The following is a 19,012-nucleotide window of genomic DNA, read 5'->3' as shown; positions in this document are numbered from 1 at the left end:
CTGGAAATAACCTTTCGTTTCTTGTAATTTAGGCCCCAACTTTCAAAGTTTCAAAGGGTCCTGTCCGGTTAACAGTGTATACAATTCGTTTTATGGCACATATCGCCACACATTTTCTAATTCTCAAGAACCAAACCTGATCTACAAGGTTGTTTTCTACCAGTTTCTCCATTCTTCTCCTAATCATTTGTGTCAGTTTTTTGCACGAATCACATATTAAATTCAGTATGTTGTAATCTTCAAACCTCTCAGCACATGTTTCCATTGCAACTGCTATTAATATATTGTAGTTGAATTCTCAGTGTAATTCGCTTGGCTTATTGTTTCAAGAATCGTAAAAATTCTGAGGACTTTTTTTCGGTTTAGGCCTTCCAGTGTTCTGTCAGCCTTACAGTGCACTGTCAGATTGTTTTAACAGTATCTTTTCTCCTTTCTCAACATTTACTTCTTCTTCCAGTCCATAACACTGGCTTCATGTTCAACTCCCTCGTATAGCACTGTGTATTCCTTCTATCTCGCAGTGCGAGAGAGTGCAGTGGTTAGCACACTGGACTCGCATCCGGGACGACGGTGGTTGAAACCCGTGTCCGACCATCCCGACTGAGGTTTCCTATGATTTCCCTACCCTCTTAAGGCAAATACCAGGATATTTCCTTCCGATGGGCATGGCCGATATTCTACTCCATCCTTTCCTGATCTGAGCACGTGCTCCATCTGTAATGTCTTCGCTGTCGATGAGACGTTAATCTCCTCCTTCTCTCAACGTTCCCTTCTTTGCGTGGTACTCGATCGTCGTCTGGACTCTTGATTTTCGTACATCTACTACCCTTTTCTCCAAAGGTCTATGTAAATTTATTACAGGCGCCATCAATCTGTGCCCTAGTTATGCATGCTCCCACAACGTTCTCTTCTTTGTATTTGCACTTTTCGTCAGTATCATTTTTATATGTCTTTATTGGTTTTTGGCTGATTTCATTACTGCATTATATTTTCTCCTCTCATCACTTATATTCGAAGTTTCGTGCATTGTCCAAGAAATTTAACTAGGCTCGACCTTCGTCTATCTGATTTTTCTCTATTTTATGTCTCCAGGCTACAGTCACATTCCACTTCTTTCGAAACTCTCAATAATCTCAGCTTTTTTTCAACTGTGCTCGGTATTATAACTTTAACTTCTTACCTTTGCACAATTTCTACACCCTGGCTTTTAGCCGTTCATAATAACACCACTGTAGGGCCACGTTGGCTAATGTTACAACCCATAGATCCATTATTCAGGATTGCCCTGTGACTGCTAAAGGGGTTGCTGCCCCTTGCTCAGGGAATGACACTATTTTATTTGTGATACAAGATTATCATAAAAGTTATTGTAGCTGTTAAACTTGTTATAGTAGAAGACAAAATAAAAACAGGTGACTGAAGGTGTCACATCATTAAAGAGAAAGTCCTCCCTCGTTCATAGTATTTGCAGATTAGCAAATTAGATTTTAGAGGGTCAAGAGAGAGGACGACTTTTCTGCAGAAAAATAAATATGTAGTGGATCTATGTCATACAGATATAATTCTTGATGTTATAGACGACCTTACACTAAGCTAGTATATAAGGGGTCTCCGTTCTTGTGGACATGACAGAATGAACAAATAACATTTTGATCGTTCAGCTGCTATGATTCAAGACTCAGAGGAATTACAGATGTTAGCTGCCAATGAGTACTGATTTATACCGATGGGGCAAGTTGAAAATATCTGCCGAACCGAGGTTGGAAGTAGCGTCTCCTGCTTACTAGACCGATGCGCTAGCGACTATGGCATCTAAACACAGATATCGCTGCAATGAACGCAAGATACTGTCACGTCTGCTATCAGAACCAAACTCTCGCGGATTCCAGTAAGAGTTCGAAGAGTTCGAGCTTGGTATACATCGGCAATGAAAGGATCATTGCCTGTCTTTGCCTTACGGTGTGAAAGAACAGACACCACGTATAGATTGTAATTAAGATGCTAGCGACCAATGATCCCTTGAGTAGAGCTTCGGATCAAGCTCGAAATCTTAGGGAAATTGACTAGATGCCATAAGAAGCACTTGGTCTAGTTGTGCGTGGTATAAGTTGAAAATTTAAGTCTGATAGAATGTGTGACTGGGTGTTCTGTGTGGTTATGGCAAACACTGTGTGGAAGGCGTACTGGTCAGATTAGTAAGCAAGAGACCTGGTTTCGAATCCCAGTCCAGGACAAATTTTCACCTTCCGCTGTTCATATAAAGCTATGTCCACTGGCACCTAATGTCCTAAATTAATTTTTGTCAAACTGGTACATTAACATTACCGCTCACTAAAGATTCTCTCTTGCCTTGGCACTCTGGACGTATTCATTTCAAAGGATGGAGTGTCTAGTTCTTACTCTTCCCCGCTGGTCTCCTTGATGCAGAGGCGCGGTACTCACCCGGGCGCGCAGACTGGCCGGCACTGTCCGCTCTGCAGCAGCAGGCCGGGCGCGCAGGCGGTGCAGTTCAGCGGCGACTGGCAGCGCGTGCAGACGTGCGGGCAGCGCAGGCAGGCGGCGGCGCGCGGCTCGGGGAACCAGCCCGCGTCGCACGCGGACGCGCAGCGCCGGCCCTGCAGCAGCAGCGGCGACGCGCAGCGCACGCACGCCGACTCGGTGGCGCCGTCGCACGCCTCGCACGTCGAGTGGCACGGCCGGCACCGGCCGCCGCCAGCGTCGTACTCCCCTGCGCCACCAGCACTCAATCACTCAACAGGCACAGCCTGCCTACTGGCCGTCACAAATTTGTTGTCTGTGCGTGACCTTGCGCAGCACCTACTAACAAGGGAAATATATACACTCCTGGAAATGGAAAAAAGAACACATTGACACCGGTGTGTCAGGGCCACCATACTTGCTCCGGACACTGTGAGAGGGCTGTACAAGCAATGTTCACACGCACGGCACAGCGGACACACCAAGAACCGCGGTGTTGGCCGTCTAACGGCGCTAGCTGCGCAGCATTTGTGCACCGCCGCCGTCAGTGTGAGCCAGTTTGCCGTGGCATACGGAGCTCCATCGCAGTCTTTAACACTGGTAGCATGCCGCGACAACGTGGACGTGAACCGTATGTGCAGTTGATGGATTTTGAGCGAGGGCGTATAGTGGGCATGCGGGAGGGCGGGTGGACGTACCGCCGAATTGCTCAACACGTGGGGCGTGAGGTCTCCACAGTACATCGATGTTGTCGCCAGTGGTCGGCGGAAAGTGCACGTGCCCGTCGACCTAGGACCGGACCGCAGCGACGCACGGATGCACGGATGCACGCCAAGACCGTAGGATCCTACGCAGTGCCGTAGGGGACCGCACCGCCACTTCCCAGCAAATTAGGGACACTGTTGGTCCTGGGGTATCGGCGAGGACCATTCGCAACCGTCTCCATGAAGCTGGGCTACGGTCCCGCACACCGTTAGGCCGTCTTCCGCTCACGCCCCAACATCGTACAGCCCGCCTCCAGTGGTGTCGCGACAGGCGTGAATGGAGGGACGAATGGAGACGTGTCGTCTTCAGCGATGAGAGTCGCTTCTGCCTTGGTGCCAATGATGGTCGTATGCGTGTTTGGCGCCGTGCAGGTGAGCGCCACAATCAGGACTGCATACGACCGAGGCACACAGGGCCAACACCCGGTATCATGGTGTGGGGAGCGATCTCCTACACTGGCCGTACACCTCTGGTGATCGTCGAGGGGACACTGAATAGTGCACGGTACATCCAAACCGTCATCGAACCCATCGTTCTACCATTCCTAGACCGGCAAGGGAACTTGCTGTTCCAACAGGACAATGCACGTCCGCATGTATCCCGTGCCACCCAACGTGCTCTAGAAGATGTAAGTCAACTATCCTGGCCAGCAAGATCTCCGGACCTGTCCCCCATTGAGCATGTTTGGGACTGGATGAAGCGTCATCTCACGCGGTCTGCACGAAGGTGAGTCAAATGAAAAGCTTTAATATATTTTAAAAATATTATTTATTGTGCAGAAGTGGCACAAAGCTGTATCACTTTTCAACATAATCTCCCCAACGCTCAATGCAAGTCCTGCAGCGCTTACAAAGCGCATAAATTCCTTTAGAAAAAAATTCTTTTGGTAGTCCGTGCAACCACTCATGCACCGTGTGGCGTACCTACCTGTTCATCAGAACGGAACTTCTTGCCTCCCGTTGCGTCTTTAACTGGTCCATTATAGGGGAATCACTTGGGGCAAGGTCTGGTAGGTAATTTGGGCCGGACAGTGTGGCCGTGCGGTTCTAGGCGCTTCAGTCTGGAACCGCCTGACCACTACGTTCGCAGGTTCTAATCCTGCCTCCGGCATGGATGTGTGTGATGTCCTTAGGTTAGTTAGGTTTATGTAGTTCTAAGTTCTAGGGGACTGATCACCACAGATGATAAGCCTCATAGTACTCAAAGCCATTTGGACCATTTTTTGAGTATTTTGGATAAGGAAGACACTCAAAATGCAGGTCTCTGATTGTTGCACCTGTTGTACAGGCAGTGTGTGGCCTTGCATTGTCATGTTCTAAAAGGACAGGAATGGGGGAAAGATATACAGTAGAACAAGAATGGGTAGCTCTGAGGGATGAAGTAGTAAAGGCAGCAGAGGATCAAGTAGGTAAAAAGACGAGGGCTAGTAGAAATCCTTGGGTAACAGAAGAGATATTGAATTTAATTGATGAAAGGAGAAAATATAAAAACGCAGTAAATGAAGCAGGCAAAAGGGAATACAAACGTCTCGAAATTGAAATCGACAGGAAGTGCAAACGGGTTAAGCAGGGATTTCTAGAGGACACATGTAAGGATGTAGAGGCTTATCTCACTAGGGGAAGATAGATACTGCCTACAGGAAAATTTAAGAGACCTTTGGAGAAAAGAGAACCATTTGTATGAAATCAAGAGCTTGGATGGAAACCCAGTTGTAAGCAAAGAAGAGAAAGCAGAAAGGTAGAAGGAGTATATAGAGGGTCTATACAAGGGCCATGTACTTGAGGACAATATTATGGAAATGGAAGAGGATGTAGATGAAGATGAAATGGGAGATACGATATCTGTGTGAAGAGTTTGACAGAGCACTGAAAGACCTGAGTCGAAACAAGGCCCTGGGAGTAGACAACATTCCTTTAGAACTACTGGCGGCCTTGGAAGAGCCAATCCTGACAAAACTCTACCATCTGGTGGGCAAGATGTATGACACAGGCGAAATACACTCAGACTTCAAGAAAAATATAATAATTCCAATCCCAAAGAAAGCAGGTGTTGACAGATGTGAAAATTACCAAACTATCAGTTTAATAAGTCACAGCTGCAAAAGACTAAACGAATTCTTTGCAGACGAATGGAAAAACTGGCAGAAGCTGACCTCGGCGAAGATCAGCTTGGGTTCCTTAGAAATATTGGAACACGTGAGGCAATACTAACCCTACGACTTATCTTAGAAGAAAGATTAAGGAAAGACAAACCTACGTTTGTAGCATTTGTAGACTTAGAGAAACCTTTTGACAATGTTGACTGGAATATGCTCCTTCAAATTCTGAAGGTCGCAGGGGTAAAATACAGTCAGAGAAAGGCTACTTCCAATTTGTTCAGAAACCAGGTGGCAGTTATAAGAGTCGAGCGGCATGAAAGAGAAGCAGTGGTTGGGAAGGGAGTGAGGCAGGGTTGTAGCCTATCCCCGATGTTATTCAAATGGTTCAAATGGCTCTGAGCACTATGGGACTTAACATCTGTGGGCATCAGTCCCCTAGAACTTAAAAAGAACTACTTAAACCTAACTAACCTAAGGACATCACACACATCCGTGCCCGAGGCAGGATTCGAACCTGCCACCGCAGCAGTCGCGCGGTTCCAGACTGAGCGCCTTAACCGCTAGACCAATCTGTATATTGAGCAAGCAGTAAACGAAACAAAAGAAAAATTCGGAGTAGGTATTAAAGTCCATAGAGAAGAAATAAAAACCTTGAGGTTCGCTGATGACATTGTAATTCTGATACAGCAAAGGACTTGGAAGAGCAATTAACGGGATGGACAGTGTCTTGAAAGGAGGATATAAGATGAACATGAACAAAAGCAAAACGAGGAACACGGAATGTAGTCGAATTAAGTCGGGCGAGGCTGAGGGAATTAGATTAGGAATCGAGACATTTAACGTAATAAAGGAGTTTTGCTATTTGGGGAGCAAAATAACTGATGATGTTCGAAGGAGAGAGGATATAAAATGTAGACTGACAATGGCAAGGAAAGGTTTTCTGAAGAAGAGAAATCTTTTAACATCGTGTATAGATTTAAGTGTCAGGAAAGTATTTGTATGGAGTGTTGCCATGTATGGAAGTGAAACATGGACGATAAATAGTTTAGACAAGAAGAGAATAGAAGCTTTCGAAATGTGGTGCTACAGAAGAATGCTGAAGATTAGATGGGTAGATCACATAACTAATGAGGAGGTATTGAAGAGAATTGAGGAGAAGAGGAGTTTGTGGCACAACTTGACAAGAAGAAGGGCCCGGTTGGTCGGACATGTTCTGAGGCATCAAGGGATCACAAATTTAGCATTGGATGGCAGCGTGGAGGGTAAAAATCGTAGACGAAGACCAAAAGATGAATGCACTAAGGAGATTCAAAAGGATGTAGGTTGCAGTAGGTACTGGGAGATGAAGAAGCTTGCACAGGATAGAGTAGCATGGAGAGCTGCATCAAACCAGTCTAAGGACTGAAGACGACAACAACATGTGAGGTTTTGAAATTCCAACTCGCCCTGGCAGTCATAGATTATGTAGCACCCTACGTGTAGGTCTGGTACTGACAGGTTAGCGAGTGAGACATTCAGCTCTGCACTAACTCTCGCAAATGTCGTCTTTTTACTGACGTCACTGTCCTCTTCGGCAGTCACGATCTCTCAACACGCACTTACGTCGAAGTAGTAACTTAGAATATGATATTTTTGCGCTTTCGCTGTATGCGGTATAAATTTTGTGTACGGTGCCTCTTGGAGCACCAAACACGTGGGCTACTTTGGTTATGCATGTGCCCACTTTACCTTTAAGAGCTAGGATGAACACTATTCTGAGCGAGACTGACACATATTCTCACAGAGCGTGGTAGGGAGATTTCTCTTTCGACGTATCAGACTGACTCTGTCCCTCTAGACTTACAACCTCCTACATCTGAGTAGCTGGAACTTCGTCTTATTCGTTGCGTAACCTAGCCTTCCTGTTGTACGACTCCCAGCGATAATGGATACGGCGTGAAGTAAATCAAGTTCATGCAATAATTTCAGTATTACAGGACGGAGCTGAAAGCCAGTGTTCACGATTTTGGCACAGAACAACAAGGCGTTGCTCTCGCAAAATCGAAAAATCTTATAGCGCTACAAGATTTGAAGCATTGTTTAGAGAGGAAACAGTCTCAATTGTTGTACTTAAGGCTAGAAGCTACTACACTGTTCAGAGTACTACTACTTATGAGCTATGTCGTTTGAAGGCATTGAAGGTTGTAACATAAATCTATTATTTCCTGCAGTAAGTCTCTTCATGACTGGAGCTAAAATACTGAAGTATTCTGAATAATGCTCAAATGATCGTCTCCTCAAAACTCTTTTTTTTTAACTAATGCCTTGCGACACATATTTGTTCTTACTACGAAATTTGAATGTTTCCAGGAACAAAATTTTGTGTGTTACCTATAACAGATAAAAATGATACGACGTGGCAAAATAATATAAGTAGCTTAATACCTGAGAGGGGAGTTCAGAACATCACATCGTTCCGCAATGTTTGGGTTCTGGAAGTATTCCATTGGTCAAGGGTTGCTTAGCTTTCAAACAGTGTTCTCAATCTACCAGACGCAGTTTTCGTATAAAAATATTTGTTTGTGCTATTGTGGAACGTGGTTAATACTTGATATTTTAGTTATACTGGTGCAAAAAGTGATTTATTAGTCATTGAGGACTACTTGGGAATTTTTAGGACTTTATTTGAGGGGAGGATACATGCTATATGTGGACGTTTGGAACATCACGTCCATGTCTCTTCCACTAGTTTCCTGAATGAGGAACTAATGCAACAGGTAGAGTTCATATAGAGAGAAAACATCGTCAAAAAATAAAGCCAAACTTCAAAGAGAAGAGATGGAGTTTCACTGTTTAGCTGTGAATGCGTTGTTTCGTAACTAAGTGACTTCGAACGTGGGCATATTTTAGTGTTCGTATGGTGAGTGCTTCCGTAACCAAGGTAACCTAAGCCTCAGATTTCGATGCTTAAGTATTCGCTATATCGTAGATTTATATCGCATAAAGGGGAAGTGGAGAAGCATCATCCACTAAATCGGAGAACGAAACTTGTGTTGAGCAACCGAGACAGATAATAATTGAAAGAGATTGTGGCGAAAAATAACTTGACGAAAGCTGCAAAAGTCATTGCAGAACTGAGTGTCGTACTGGCGAACGCTGTCAAAAGCAAAACAACACGAAGAGAATTTCATAATATAGTAATGGCAGGCTGAGCTGGAATTGCTAAATTTTCGCATCAGTGACGAAAATGTCTGTCACAGCCAAACATGGTACCGAAGCCAACAACTTGGGCTAAGTAGCAGCGACAGGTAGTCATTCGGTCGGGTGAGTCTTGTTTCATACTGTTTGCTGATGATTTGGATAGACATATCGTGGTATTCCATGTGACCCACGGGTACTCTGCAGGTTTTTATTAATGCGAAGGATTAGATGACACTTTTGGGTGGTCATGTCAATGTTTATTCTCCAGTGGTGGTGGGGCGTTCCAAAACTACTGGTGGCTACCCACATAGCTCCCAAGGACTTGAACTGGTTTTGTCATCACGAGGATGAAATTTCGAATCGTTCCTGACCACCACAGTCACCGGATCTCAATTTTGTTGAGTGTTTGTGTTCTATTTTGGAGAGAATGGTGCATGATTGCAATTCGCCTCCCTCAGAGTTACCTGAGTTTGCCTTTATTTTACTGGAAGGACGGTATAAGAATCCTTCTGAACCGTACCGGTCCTCTATTCACCAATTCTGAGATGACTGGAAGCTGTTTTAAATGCGAATGGTTTTCCTTCACCGAATTAAGAAAATAATGTGTTGTGTCTCTGGAACTTCCATATTCTTCCGTACTCCTGCAGGTGTGTTGTTGAAATGGCGAACAGCTGAAACGAAATCAGCTTCGATAATGGATCACCAAACGTGTAACGAAAAATTGAAATCAGAATGTGTGGTGGATTACAACGAGTCTTTGCGCGCACGGTTCGCAAAGTTCTTCACTGGTACAGTGAGCTTGTGTCTCACTCCTCAGATATATGCGGGTAAATTCCCATGATTCTACCAAACCTTGGAGCGGAACCAGAGGTTCACTTCTCTTGAGACGTATGTATTCAATACCCCAACTATTGAACTTAGAAATGGGACAACATGGATGTTTTGTTTGATAAATTGCACATTGTATCAGATTTCCTAGTGCTTTCAGTTCTCATTGTGTGTATCTGTGCATGAGAATGAATGAAATGAGTTATGGGAAGATGTAGGTTGGTCCAGAGATTCTAGAAAACTGCAGTAGGCTTTCCATAGAAGAAAGTAGCAACGTTCAGAGTAGGGATGGCTGTAAAAACCCGAAAAAGACCAGATCGGTGGAGTGTAGAGGTCGCAGACTGGTCCATCAGCCAGTGAGTTCAAAGGATTTGAAACAAGGGACGTTAAGTCCAGCCAGGAGCCAAACTGGTGGGGAATGACGTTTGAGACGCGTGGAAGAGCGGACACGAACGTCATGGAGTTCCGCGGTGAATACGGTAAGAAGCAGCAACGATGGTAGATATTGGTGTAAAGTATTTGGGAGTATGGTAGGATAGGTGGAGGAGTATTCTAAATTGCTCAATAAACTTGAGAATCGGGAATATCCTTGCGTTATCTATTGTACAGCTCATTTTTGGCACGTTTTGTTCACGTGGCACCATCAGTGCATCGTATAAATTTTTTGTGATAAAATGATTAAAGAGAGTGGGTCAATATCACAAGTGCTCGGTTACCTTCCCCTCATCATTATGCCTGTCAATTTTTTTTAATAACTGTGAGATACAGCAACTTATCTTGTTCCTTTCAAAAATGTTCAAATGTGTTTGAAATCTTATGGAACTTGACTGCTATGGTCAACAGTCCCTAAGCTCACACACTACTTAACCTAAATTATCCTAGGGATAAACACACCCATGCCCGAGGGACGACTCGAACCTCCGCCGGGACCAGCCGCATAGTCCATGACTGCAGCGCCTGAGACCGCTCGGCCAATCCCGCGCGGCTCCTGCGCCTTTAATTGACATTCTACATTCACTTTATTTGTCACCGTTTCAACTTATGACCTTCATATTGGTACACGCTGAGGTTGAGTGTGCCAAACCCGTTGCTTTCTGCAAAATTTTTTATAATTAGGCCCGACGTTAATTAATATAAGAGCCGGCCGAAGTAGCCGAGCGGTTCTAGGTGCTACAGTATGGAACCGCGTGACCGCTACGGTCGCAGGTTCGAATCCTACCTCGGGGATGGATGTGTGTGCTGTCATTAGGTTACTTAGGTTTAAGTAGTTCTAAGCTCTAGGGGACTGATGACCTCAGATGTTAAGGCCCATAGTGCTCAGAGCCATCTGAACCATTTGAATTAATATAATAATAAAAAGCAAATATGCGCAATAGTTAACGCTATCGATGCACACAAAACCAACGAGTGTAGGCTGAAGGCCGTAACCGCGTGTTATTTCATCTCAGATCTGAATTTTACTTTTCATTACCGAAAGATGAAATAAAGGGTCAAAAGCAGTTTCAAATCACATATAACGGACATTTATACATTGAACAATGGATTGTTTTCGTTTACAACTACGTTCATAATATATATTAAAATACCTGATTGCTCTCCTATTCTAGTTCACAGTTGTATAAAATTACTCTCATTATCATAGGCGCCCGAACTATCTGGCATGCAAAACCTAAGGAATGAGCAAGATTATTTACAGAGACGCAGAACCCTTTTGTAAAATTTTAAAGTATTACAGTAACTACCGCGCTCATCTTCTTCTAACAACCAGGTGGCACGAAAACAACATTAAAAGCATTTGAATCAAGCAAATAATTACATGGAAATTATTACAAAATCCTATGAATCATGATATTGACCACTCTCTTTACGTTTTTCACCACATAACATGTTTACAGGATACAGTGATGGTGCTACCTGAACAAAACGCGCCAATATGCGCTGGACAATAGATCACGCAAGGAAACTCCCGAAACAAAAACTTATTAAGTTTTCATATTCCCAAATATTTTATACCAATATCTACCAACTTTGCTGCTTGTTACCGTATTCACCGAGGAGCTCCGCGCGTCCCCAACATCGCCCCCCCCCCTCCCCCGACCATGCTCCAGGCCGGACTTAACCTCCCTTGTTTCAAATCCTTTGCACTCACTGGCTGATGGACCAGTCTGCTACCTCTACACTTCTCCGATCTGATTTTTTCGGGTCTTTACAGCCATCCCTACTCTGAATCATGGTACTTCCTTCTGTGAAAAGCCTACTGCTGCTTCCTACTATCTTAGGACCAACGTACATCTCTATAGCTCATTTCATCCATTCCCATAAAGATATACACACAAGGAAAACTGAAAGGACTAGGAAGTGTGAGACAAGGTGCAATTTATCAAATAACACATATGTCTTGTCCCATTTTAAAGTTCAGTAGTTGGGGTATTGAATAAATATGTCTCAAGGGATAGTTTAGGCAATGAAGCAACCCACCGGTTCCGCTTCAGTCTCATATCGATAAGGATTCTTCCATCACATCATTTAAACTCAGGCTCGTTAGTGAGATTAGAGAAGTATACCATCCAGAAAAGAAAGCAGTTACAAGTCGTCGATAAAACGAGGAAAAACCATTGCGGCTTTGAAAATGGCTCTCTATAAACACCGTTGAATCGTCAGTAAAACAACGCAGCACGAATAATAAAGGAATCGCGTTAATACTGGAAACTGTGTGATGTGGGACTGTTTGTTGTGCGTCTTGTCGAAAAATATCACACAAAAAGAAACCTTCTGAAACCTGCTTCTTTGTAATGGTAGCTAGTCGTATGAATTTAAACAATAAAGGAAATTCAAAGTGCACTCCCTCTAGAGAACTTATTGCTGAGGATGAACACGGCCTGTGATGAAAATAACTGCAGATCTCAGAGCCATATCGTGCTCATCACGGCATACACAGCCGCGTTGAGCATCCCGGCCGCAAGCGCTCGTGCGTGCTGTTACGGTGCTCTCAGCGGTCAGTGGATATGCTCTAGACAGCAGTCGGAGATCCCAAGTAGCGCTCCGTCTAAATTGTGATAGGTTCCGTGCCACGCGAGTACTCCTGCTCCACTTCAAGTCACTCTTTTCCTCCCGTACTTGCTGATATGTGGTCAGGCAATGGGTAATGCCTGTCCCACACGCTACAGACAAAGACCAGAGCTCAAATCAGAACTTTTACCTAGGTTTTATTTGTGTCATATAATCGTACAAGTAGATTTCCGTTATCCTCTGTGTTTCCAACCTCTATGGCTATTGGCATAGTTCTAGTCTGTAACCGAATACTATAATATTATTTATGGAGCTCACATTGAACTTTTTTTTTGTTTTTATGGTTTCAGTTTGTTCAATTACTAGATTAGGTTTACTGTAATTTTACACCTCCTTTAAGGCACAAATTATTCCTACTTGTATTTTAAGTCTTTCAAAGATTGAGGTTAGATCTCTTGCCAATATTCTCACTAATGACTAGCTACTCTTTCTCCTTTTCCTTATCTTTCCCGAATGAGTAAAGCTCAAAGGTAATTCTACTGTTAATAGTGTGCTACGATCTGTGAGCAAAGCTCTTTAGCAATCCTTTATTCACGCCTTTTTCTGCTAAAATCAAAAATGGCACACATGGAAATGTAGGGGAGCCACTCCCACCCCTCCAAAAAAGGACAAAAAGTATAATAGAGACAGAGAGGGAAGACGAGGTTTTTGTGCACTGTTAAACCTGATTTCGTGCGTGTAGCGCTTCAAATGGGATTCCCATTCATCTGGACGCATCGATAAAACATGATTAATGAGCACGCAGCTTAAGCCGTGTAGCGATATTCGCACAACGTTCCATCCGTCTGTCCACCACGGCTACCGACATCTGTGATCGACGCTTGTTAACACACCGCCTACGCCGGATGTCAAGCTACTATAATTTATTCGTAAATAATTTTTAGTAACTCTCAATTCACGATTCCGCTGGACATATATTTCTACCATAATAATCTTGGCTACAGTTTAAAAAAACTTTCACTTTAGTTCCCTCACCTGCCGTAATGTTGTGTACACCCAGCATTTAAGGAAAAACAGAGAGATAAAATGAGCGCTTTCCTGAACAATCTGAAATAGTGAATGAAACTTGTCCACCGTTTTTTTATTTCAAGATATGCTTATGCAAAACTTGTTCGGTTACTTCTTTGTGTGTTACGATACACACAACAAACAACTCTTCTCATCTACGCTATTAGTGACACATAAAAACAGCAAGTAATGAAGAATCAGTTTGCGAGCCCGTCAACAAAATGTAGTCAAGCACCAAGGTTTTCAAGTGCACGTCACCTCAGAAACTAACCTGGAATAACAGTTCGCCAGTAGAAAATGATAAGTATTTTCCTCCTTGTTTAGATTCACTTTTACGGCCTCTATTCTGATACCTGTACCCCAGAAATTAATGAGTAACGAGGCCATGCTTACTTTAGGCCTTCCTTTTACAGCTGTCTATAACTATACTTTTAAAATTATCTGTTCTGCACTCCGACAATGAAAACTTTTTAAACATTAATCGTGCACCTGGTATGATGTTATCGTACATCAGTCATTAAGCTGGGCTTGTCTTATGATTTACTACATCCTTTACACGCGCGTTTGTAAACTCTAGCATTTCACTACCGTTACTCTTTTTGCTCTTTAGGGCATGAATATAACTAGTCCCCAATACCGTAGTGGATATCACACCAAATTGTACTACCTTTGGGCAATGTTTCTGTTTAATAGCCTTCCTGAGACTATTCCTTTTAGTAGTCTTAAATTTTGCACCTTGTCCATCTACTACAGCTCCAGCATCCCACGTTTTGATTCCACATAATGCTTTGTTTAATACAAACATTCTCTGTATCTTGTATCTCCATTTTATGCCAACTCCAAGTTCCTTAACATACTAATGCTTTATAGAGCTACATTTTTATACATATAGTTAAAACTTCCTTTCCTCGACTCTTATGGTACTATAGTGATTAGTGTGTCACGTGAAACACAAGTAACTATTATTGTTACATGGAGGAAAGTTGGACCAATCAGAGAAACTTAGTTCAGAAGTTAACGGTAGTAGAGGGCTGCTTCTTAATGTTCATATAAATAATTCGAATTGTTCGGTAATAGAAAGCAAATTAGCCACTTCTGCTATTACTTGACATTTCTCAATACATGGTGCCTGGGTCATATTTATCCAATGGTATTTTTCCTTAGTACGAATCCTGTGTGGGTATGTCGTATGACATGACTAGCACGGCTGAAGCTACCACTATAAAAGTCGATCAAAGAGTCCGGTTGAGGGCATTACTGTAGCGTGTATGATACCCAGCGCTACTCTGATGCGCGTATACAGGGCGATCTAATTGCCATCACCACTGTCGCTTTATACAACCCGCAATATTTTGCGTGGCCTTTATAAACTAAGCACGAGATCATCATATAAACCCGCTCGCTATTCACGAACCATCAGTCCTACAGGAAGAATGAACAGGACCTTTTCGTTGGAAGTTTGATGTATTGAAATTTTGTATTGGGATACGTTTCCGCTCGAGTCCACACTTTCCGTATAATTCATAGAAAATGTACAAAAGTGACTTTCAAACGTACCGCTTCCCCCAGACTCAGTCTCCACCGGTCTGGATTTTAATATGTTGTGAAATATTTGCTAGTGCACGCATTGTTTCCCACATTCATTCTCTTTTTGTTTTTGCTGACTGATCTCATTATGCCACCAGCTTAGTCAAGCTCTTACGAACTGTTAAACCAACGATTATCTGAATGTTACCGAATAGTTTCGTGACCACTGTTTCGTGACAGCATAAAGAAACAATTACATAGATGAAAACGTCTGACATTCAGACTGTCAAACTATTGTGCTTGTAAGGATTAGGTTTGGTTCAAATTGTCAACATCATTAGTGGCGCTCACAACAGACGTTTTCCTTCCACTATCATGGGGGGACACATTTAAATTAATAGTGTTGTCAAAAGAGCTGGCTATGCTGGTGGCGTAATAGGTCAATCAATAGACCAAAAAAAGGTCGAAGCTGGGGAATAGTTCGTGTAGTCGGATAATTTTATACATTGGTAGGAGTGAGTGCCACGATCAGCACACTAGAAATCCTGACTTTTGAGGGATGAGTGTTGGGAGTGGAGGTACGTTTGAAGGTAACGTTTATGCGTTTTTGTCGAATAACTCAAAAACTGTGGCCTCCAGCATTAACGTATCCCAATATAAAATTTAACAACATTACATTTTCTACAAAAAGTACATTTTCTCTGAAGGAGTAACAGTTTGCGCGTAGCGAGATTGCCGTTGATTTATGAAGGTCAGGTATAACGTTGTGGGTTTCATAAAATGACAGCTTTAGATAGGAGACTAGTGTGGGCTTCGAAAGAAAACTTTTCTATCGCCTTTAATGGATGTTGATGATATTTCCTATTTACATCCAGTTCCTACCTAAGGAGCAAAGTGTGTTTATGAAGCTGTTACGTAAATCGGATGTGGATTGTCGAAACAAATTTTCTGCCATGTAATTGACTTCCATGTACTCAGAAGCATATTCGTGTTTACAGAATACAACTGCAGTAAAACTACAAGTCATACAGAAAGTTACAGGGATCAGTCATCAGATCTCCTCTCCAATCATTGATGCGTATGATGCGCTGTGGAACACTTGACCTAAGGGAAAAGCATGTAAAGCAATGGCGTAAAATCATCAGCTTCATTTTCTCGCACCGAATTAGTTCGCGCTTGCAGATAGGCTACCTAATGAACAGACTTTCAGAGTGTGCTGCTGTTGCGCCTTCCAGGGCAATGTGTGATAGTGGCTTCAGTAAATCGCATGCACGTGTTCATGTTCGCTGCCTAACAGACGGTGCCCACATTTACACTTGTTATATGAGTTAAAAGCTTAGAGGGATGGTCTGTCCTGCCATATGCGTCTATCGCCTGCGTGTCTTGGAGTTTTGCACAGTGGTCTTCTCAAACCTCACACACTGTTTACTCTGAGGATGCAGTAAGTCAGGTTAACTGGATGAAGCAACCTTCCCATCCATAGTAACTCAAAGAGACATTCAGTCATAGGGTTACACAGCTGCCTGTCCATATGAGTACTTTTTATAAATACGATTCCAAACAAACTTTATTTACACAGGTGGTGGTAATGCGGAAAGTCACCTTACAAATGTTGAACAGCCAAATTTGCCACCTCATAGTAGACAAATTGACATGGGCAGTAGGGTTCAGAAACGGGAATATCACAGCTGTGATTCTATTTCTATTTTTGATTATTTCTTGTTTATGGCTTTTTTCATTACCAACACGGCCAATTTAATTGTGTAACAGAATAAAGGAGTTTAAATGTGATATGTGGTACAAGTACCTGTAAAAAAACATTTAACAGTTACGAGTACAGTCATTTTATGTAAAACTAAGTTCATAGTCTAAGAAAATTAGAATAAATGCATTAATAAAAATGGAGTGTTGGTAACACGATGCACATTCATTCATAAGCTACATTACGCTATAAACCTTTTTTTACGCTCTTAGGTGGCCTTTCGCAATAAAAATTTTGCGCTAAGGAGCTTGTAGTTGTGTGCCTTCACTACCAGCTTATCATCATACAGAAAGTTTAGAATTCTATACTCTTTTTAAGTTTTCTGGAAGCAAAGGCATTGCCGGAAACATTGCACGCTGCAGTATTACAGTTGTTTCTCGATTTCTTCTGCCAAAGTAAATGAAAGTGTGGATAACGCGTTGTTCACTGCTGCATCAGCACGAAGGAGAAGGGATCATGTTGAGGCAGTAGAAATGCTAACGTAATCTCCCATGAGTTAATCAAAGGTATGTCATTGTCACCATGAAGTTTCTGCTGTATTTACCATTGTGGTAGCTAGGACGTAGCAGGAAACTGGGTGTCGCAGAGTCATAGTAGCACCTTTTAATTTTATAAGGCTACTGATTGTAGTTGCATCGGGCTATGATTCCTAGTTCTTTGATAAGAAGGGAACCTTAAGGTGGTATATTAGGTGATATATTACCGTGTTTCACTAGGGTTTGATATTAGTGACAATGTAGTTCATGTACCAAGACATCAGTAGCCTGTTCGATAAGTGAAGGTCTTTATATCCAATCACATTATGAAACATGCCAGCCTTATCATTATAACTACAGGCTGCCAGTTGTTTACGTGCCAGGAGTTCTGTACATGCGGGGACTTTATGTTCGAATCATAGTTTTAATGATGTAAGGTTTATCATTACAATTACAAATTCTCAGTTTTTGCGGAACAGGCAACCCCAAATGGCACGTCATGACTTCCATATAATCTGAGATAACAGCGTGGTGAGAATGATGTTTAGGTTTCGCAACTAAACCGAATACTATCTTAAAGGCAGTAGTTACAAGTAGCACAATTGAATCACTTGCTTCTAAGCACGCAGTTTGTTATTTCGTCCTTCATATTATATTTACAATATGTCTGAAGCATACAGAGCAATGAAGTCCACACGGTGCCACAATGGACTGAAGGATGCATCGAATTGTCACGTGGACGCACACAAGTAACCAATGTAAAGATATGCAGTATTCGGCGAACATATAGTGAGTGCTCACCGAACAAAGAGTAGGCGAGATGCTCAGCGAGGAATACTCGTTAAATGGCTTTTAATCAGGCGACCGCACACTTCTGTGAGCGAAGACACGCTGGTAACAACCAATATTCACCATGTAGTAACTCCACCGAAAGGAAGCTGATTCTGAACTCGTAATTATTGCTATTGCGTTTTTACTACTCACCCGCTGCTGTATATGAAGAAGTAAGGTGAAATAGAGAGGATGGTGAATAGTGTCACGTAATCAAAACAGATAAACGTCAGTATTAATTAGTGCGAACATTTTTGACTGGCTACTTCCAAATGCAGTAATTTTTTTTAATGCGTGACACAGTGCTGTATTAATAATCTTTTAAAATAATTACAGTTCTGATAAGCTTAAGGTACTTTTCTTTTCTTAAAGTCCTCTTATAAACTTAACTTATTTTCAATATACTTTTGATGTATGTCATAGAATTCTGTTGAAATGCTTTACTACTGTCATTAGTGCCAAACAGCCTCTGAACAATCTGGAAAATTCGAATATATCTGCAGAACGACCAGTGAGAATTTTGACTATCTGGTTTCTAAGTACAGTCAATGCTCACTCAAAAACAGAAAAAGTGGTGAAGTAGCAGTGCAAAGCTGTGTCATGTGTCAAAACCTTTGAACGACGCTGATTTAGATGTGTGAAAATAAAAAAAAACAAAAATTGGCAAGGAACAGAAGATATAATTGAATCCAATAGTTTTGGAAACCAAGGGAATTCAGGAGGCGAGATATATTCGTTGTTAGACATCATAGAAAATGTGGACCCTTATGTACAAAAGTCATCTGCTCGATATCACAGAAATCATAGCCATTAGTGAAACGCTACTATGATCTTGTTAATGCTGTTCTAATATCAGAACAATAATTTAGTGAGAGCGAACTGTTAAAGAAATTGTTTTGAATTTATTTACGTTAGGTTGTGACATGAATGGATGCAGCAGAACAGTTTCCCTAGAGTGATATTTGAGACAAATTCAATAGAAAGCCTTCT

General features: G+C 42.4%; 1 protein-coding gene across 1 annotated transcript in view; it reads right to left on the bottom strand.

The window, feature by feature from the left end:
• The window catches only part of LOC126281749 (furin-like protease 2), a 710,013-nt gene that overhangs the window by 72,491 nt on the left and 618,510 nt on the right, over positions 1 to 19,012 (bottom strand). Inside the window, 1 exon segment of the mRNA XM_049980936.1 lies at positions 2,443 to 2,728. Within this exon segment, the coding sequence (XP_049836893.1) occupies positions 2,443 to 2,728 (286 nt within the window).

The sequence above is a fragment of the Schistocerca gregaria genome, chromosome 7 (genome assembly GCF_023897955.1).
Source record: "Schistocerca gregaria isolate iqSchGreg1 chromosome 7, iqSchGreg1.2, whole genome shotgun sequence".
Lineage (NCBI taxonomy): Eukaryota > Metazoa > Arthropoda > Insecta > Orthoptera > Acrididae > Schistocerca > Schistocerca gregaria.
The sequence above is the reverse complement of the archived record's forward strand: the minus strand, read 5'-3'. Positions and strand labels throughout refer to the sequence as shown.